General features: G+C 42.8%; 1 protein-coding gene across 1 annotated transcript; it reads right to left on the bottom strand.

The window, feature by feature from the left end:
* Nucleotides 1–207: 207 nt before the first annotated feature.
* UGP2 (UDP-glucose pyrophosphorylase 2) lies at nucleotides 208–5,566 on the bottom strand (the record flags this gene model as incomplete). Its single annotated transcript, XM_010186719.1, has 6 exons — nucleotides 208–1,316; nucleotides 2,280–2,384; nucleotides 2,857–3,099; nucleotides 3,283–3,480; nucleotides 4,507–4,804; nucleotides 5,433–5,566. Coding segments are annotated over 6 exons (1,086 nt in total), but the record flags the coding sequence as incomplete, so codon positions are not given.
* Nucleotides 5,567–6,035: the final 469 nt, after the last annotated feature.

The following is a 6,035-nucleotide window of genomic DNA, read 5'->3' as shown; positions in this document are numbered from 1 at the left end:
TTTAAGACTGGATGCTGCCAGTACTAAGTAAAAGTGCCTGTGTACTTCACCTCACACCTCTTTACCTAACCATAGTCTGAGTGCCTAACCCTGTGATTATGTATGATGGAATGGTCTGCAGTGGTTTTTTCAGGCAGGCATGCTTATCTGTTTGCATAACAGATGTCGTTAACTGTCAGTCAAAATAAAGCTCTAAAATCACAGTTGTTTTTAAAGACCAACTTCTTTAATGATACATACCAGTGTTATACTAAGCTTATAAAATAAAGTTGTCTGCATGTAAATACAAGAGAAACATTAAGAAATCAATAGTGATCAGAACAGGGATTTAAATTCCTGTACAAATTTAGAAATGACTCAAGAGAAGATAAATTAACATACATGGCTGTGACAATATGAACATGGGTGTAGTCAACATGATCCATTTATTGAAAAAGAGGGCAGATCAAGGATTAAGGTATTACCAGGAGATCCAGTCTTAAATGGGATGTGAAAAAGCAAACATCACACATGATACTGAGGCTTTTTTTTTTTTCTCAAGTATTATATTCTTTGGGTGAGTTTGGAACAGCAACGATTCCCACTCTCACAATACAGAAATGGAGGTATTGACAGCCTTACCCCAGTATCCTGATGTACAATTGGGATAGGGCCATCCCACTTGTAGTTTGGGAGGGTTAAAGAGGGCTACAGGCTGGGATGATTGTGAGTACATGAAATACAGGGGTTTTAACAACCTGTTTAGCAGTAGTGAAACTTTTGGTTTTCAACTGTGCCTGCCACTTCATAAAAAGTCACATGAGTAGCTAACTGCATTGTCCCACATGTATTGCTTCACAGCTGTATTTCTGCAGTTACAAGCAATTCAAAACTACTAAATGTTAGAGGCGAGCCTCTTAACTTCTTATCAAAGAAGATCTGTCCATCTTACCGCAAGACAAACAGTATTGCACTTCAAGGTTATATTAACTGAGTTACAGACTCTCTTTCAGGACTGAAGCATTACTTACGCACATCCATTGCGCTATGTGTCTGCTTAAAAAAGATAAGCAAGAGAAATTCATTTTCAATTAATACTGCAGGGTACTGTGAAGATGACAAAGCATAGGCCCTCTGTGTACTTATATGTCTAATGCCTAAAAGGTTCTTCCATTACGAGGCCAGTTTAGCACAGCAGTCTATAGAACCGACCGTGCCCTTTCACCGACTCAGTGGTCCAGGATCCGGAGGTTGCCAGATACGATTTTGTTCTCTAGTAGAGCTCCAGCTGGGATGTCAATTCTGTCGCCATGATTTGCAATGATGATAACTGTTCCCTGGATTTACAGCAGAGAAAACAAGCGATTAGAGATGTCATATTACCTGTTGGCTCAGAATGCACCAGAGTAGTGTTGTCTGGAGGACCAGTTAGGCATCAGTTGTAACATCCAGATCCTGGATGCATTTAGTTGTGTTGTTTCTTGCATAGACTTTTTTTTTTTTCCTCGCCACAACAAAGGTTTTAAACAAGCAATATTGGAAATGCTGTAAATTACCAGCATACTGGATACTATCCTCTTACAAGCAGAGCTGATGTCTTCTTTGAAGATACAGGCTTCCTGTAAGTGCTCTTATCATGTCTGCTTGCTTTTAGAAGGAAAAAATGTTACCTCCCCTCTCCCTGTATGGCAGGGCACAGCTCCCCATTACAGCTCTAAGGCAAATACACAAAAAGAGCTGGGAACAGCCTAAGCCTGTTCAAGTGCTGGGTGTTGCAGCCCCACCTTGCACCAATCTGTGTCAGCAGCTAAACTGGCCCAGACCATTAAAGGACCATGACAATGTTCTGCTAGGACTGGCCAAATCCTAAGGAAGAATTTGAGAGGTGATTAACTTAGCCCCCGTGTTTACTAATAAATCAAGAATGCCAAACTGATGAGAAGCAGCCAGTGGCCATACAGCCACTGGAGGTGAGGTGGTATATGCCTTGTAGAGCTATAGGACAAAGATGTAAGCATTTTTTTAGAACAGAGTCATTACGTCTGTGGTATTTTCAAGGTTCACAGACAAACCACAGCTCTCCCTGGGACTGTACAGAGTCACAGCTATACCAATAACACCTTGCACGCATTCCTAAGGGTTGCTGTTCAGTCTTGGCCTCTGCAATCCTCAGGCCAGTTACCTAATTCCTAGAAGCACTTTCATGGACTCTGCAAAAAGACACTGACTTAGGCAGCATCCTAAGGAGCAGAGATTTATTGTTAAGATTTGTTGCAAGAGTATCCCAATTACACACTCACCTTTAATGAAACATTCTTCCCAAATGTAACATCACCTGAAACTGTAAGGTGATCCAGCTCCAGCATATCTGGAATACTTTCAAACCTCCGCAAGTAATCTTGAACCTTTTTGAGAGAGGGAAGAACAGAGGCAGTTTTAAATCCATCTGTGCATTAAGACAAGTGTGAGAGCTTCCTGAAAACTCATTTCAGGGATCTTTCTGGAATCTACATCTGACAAGTACAAGAGTTGCTACTTTGAAAGCGATGTGGTATCATCATTTCTGGCAGTGATAACTATGAGAAACAGTGATGGCAGCATCACAAGAAAGTTGGGCAAACTCTAGAAAACACACACAACCCAATTGACCACCCCCTCCCCCCCTTTTTCCTCAACTGAAGGGCAAAGGAGCACCCAAAAGCAGCATGATGTTGAGCACGTGTGTTAAATAGTCTGTATTCTAACGGCCTAACAAGTGGGGGGAGTGCCCAGGTGGGCAGAGGTAGATAAAGTAAACCTCACTTTCTACTTATTTATTGCTATGGACTGTATTTTTATTCAAAGAGAGAAAAACAAAGTGTAATTACAGGAGTTTACCTTTGTGAAAGAACTTCCCAGTTTTACAAGAGGCACTGTTGGAAATTCTCGCTTCTCGCTCATGGTTAGAGATCCAGCATTAAGGCTATACAAATTAGACATCACAAGCAAGAGATCTGACGTGGTCTTAACAGGCAGAAAACGACTACGGGGTACATTTATGCCCAGAGAGTTCTCAAAACTCTTAATAGCAGCACCAACTGCAGTCTCCAGCTGGATAACATTCAAGCCTCCATCCAGCGTCTGGAAGAGAAAACTCAGGTAAACACAACCAGCAGGTAACAATGCTCAGACCAAGAGGCAAGCTCAATCAGAGCTCTGCATTTACCCACAGACTGGCTCCTTTGGAAGGCAGCAGTGTTTAGTTACCTAGACACGAACAGTTCTTTTGAGTCTGTTTCCTCTAAGATCTTCCTAGCTGATTACCTTTGGGTTAACAATGATCTCCATGTCAATAGCGTTCTTCTCTTGCAGCCTTTTAATCGCAGACAGCGCAATCCACAAATTGTTGGTATTGAATATTTTGAATTTTGACACGGACTTGAATTCATCCACATGTGCTTTTGGGACCTGCGCTATCTCCACCAGCCTCAGCTTGTTTTCATATTGTGTAAGCGTACCACCCTGCAAGGGTCAAAGGAGAAGGTTTAAGCACTGTTCATGAGGTGCCAGAGAAACCCTCCCCTCACCCCAAGCAGACACACTGTTTTGTTGGCATTTGAAGTTGAACCTCAGTGAAAACATGTTGCTTGTCTTCAGCTACCAGGTTACTAATTATAGAGTACGGTTAAAGTACAGTCCGAACTGTCAAATGATCATGTTTCAGCACTCCAAGGCAGTTAATTCTTGTAATGAAAGCTGCTGAGAACCTTTTGCAAGTGCTACTGTTGTCAAAAATCACCTTCAGCAGTGCTTTGCTAGACTACAGAGCAAAATCTAAATTAAATCTCATAGTTCTAACACTTACTGGAGAAACAAGTGGTACTTCAGTAACCTGAACTGTATTCTTACAGTGCATTTTTGTGGTTTTACAGGACTAAGAGCTTTCTTAATACCTAATGAATATAGAGAAAAATCACATTTCCTCCCCATCCTCATATTTAAAAGAACAGAGGCAAAGTACAGTTACATGACAAATTACTGCATGCTAGAAGTGTTTGATATGTGCCATAAACACCTGGCAGGTTGTCAAACCTGGACTTTGTGTCCAAAGTCAAGCAGTCAGGGCAGGAGCAGACTGGCAGCCATGCCAGCTGCGTTGCGCACTGCACACCGTGACAGCCGGGGCAGTCTTCAGTCAGCATCCCTCATTCCTCAGTGCTCTACTTTTCCCCATCCCCAAACTACTCCCCTGGGTGACCTGCACCCTGCAGCAATCACTTGTGTTTTCACGCAATCAGCCAAGTCCAGGCTGTCCTTGCCTGCTGTTGCCCAGAACCTACATCCAATTTGTTCCATGAATTAGAACTTCATAAACTTGCTGATTTTCTGCATCTCAAATTAGATCACAGCTGATGTGTTAAATGGTGCCTGAAATAGCTGTAAGATTTAATGTATGTCTGAATTCATGCATACAGAAGAGACGAGAGGCTGGGATTTTCACCAACACGCCAGGCATTCAGACAGCCTTGCACAACCACGTCCCTTTACCTTCACATCTGCCCTGGTTTTATTGGTGACTTCCATGACAAATTCACAGCGTTTTCCATTGGGTGGGTTCATAAGATGATTAAGAATGTAAAGGTCCACTGTGGCACCCAAGTTATCTATATTGGATACAAAAATATATTCCTTCCCCTCTCCGATAAGGTTATCCAGCAGCCCGGAGTTATAGAAACTGGCGTAGATGTCTCCGTGGCCCGGGGGATACCAGCATTCCGTGTTCTCTCCTGAGTAAGAAACATCCTTGGCTATTGGCAGCAGAGTTTCCTTGTTAATTCTAGGATACCTGGGGAGATAATGGACTTTGGTAAGCTCTCACCTATGTTGGACCAGCATAAAGAAAAACAAAATACAATAGTAAAGGTGTAACTACATGAGCTTTTTCATACACCTTTTGAATCTCTGCTTTCTAAGGTAGTGCAAGTACTCTGAATTGAAGGACCCATCCAAATACCGAGCTATCACTGAGAAGATGCAGAATGCAATCTCCCATTCAAGAAATTAAAGCCCCAGTTCTCCAACCACACTGTAAAACAGCTTTCCCCAGACACATGGGTTCAGAGCACGCCAAGCATGCGCCTGACATTATCAGCCACTTCAGATCAGCATCCTTGACGAGGAAGCCACGTTCTGCCTCCCTCCAGAGCCCAGGCACCCTAAAAGCAAATTCAAGAATCAAGCAGCCAGCATCACCATAATTCACACATTTCTTGGAAACTCCACCCCCTCACCCCCCTTTCCATAACTTTAACACCCTGATGTTTCAGTCTTTCAAAAAGCCACAAAATAGGGACTGAATGTGGGTACAGAAGACACTATGGCTACCTCAGCATCTCAAACTAAAAACCCACACCATTTGGGAGAAATGCAACCTAGTCTTTCCTTTCACCCCAAGCAGAGAAGTTTTTTGATACCTGCTTTGATTAAAAGTATATATCTTCACACGGCTGTGACTGTATTTCTGCAAGATTTTCTTTGTGTCATCATCAGTGTTGAAGGAATTCATGAGAACAAGAGGAACATCAGTGTTGTAGGATTTGTTTAAATGCTGAGATGGGAAAGAAATGGTAAATTCAGCATGTATTATTAGCTGACACCTAAGATTTTGGGAGAAAGAAATTAGAAAAAACAGACTGGAAATAATAAATGCATGAGATACAAGAGATAGAGCTGCTTATGCCAACAGGAAGGATAATAAATCAGGTAACTTTGGCTAACTGGGGAGGTTGCAGTTGACTGGAGGCTCGCAAATGTGATGCCCATCTACACAAAGGGCCAGAAGGAAGCCCGGGGGAACTACGGACCTGCCAGTCTGACCTCGGTGCTAGGGAAGGTGATGGAACAAATCATCCTGAGTGCCATCACACGGCACATGCAGGACAACCAAGCCATCAGGCCCAGTCAGCATGGGTTCAGGAAGGGCAGGTGCTTCACTAATCTAATCTCCTTGTATGACAAGGTGACCTGCTTAGTGGGTGATCCTTTCGGCTGTGGACATTGTCTACCTGGACTTTAGT

The sequence above is a fragment of the Mesitornis unicolor genome, unplaced genomic scaffold, assembly GCF_000695765.1.
Source record: "Mesitornis unicolor isolate BGI_N332 unplaced genomic scaffold, ASM69576v1 scaffold53606, whole genome shotgun sequence".
NCBI classification, from domain to species: domain Eukaryota; kingdom Metazoa; phylum Chordata; class Aves; order Mesitornithiformes; family Mesitornithidae; genus Mesitornis; species Mesitornis unicolor.
Note: the sequence above shows the minus strand (reverse complement) of the source record. Positions and strands in the feature narration are given on the sequence as shown.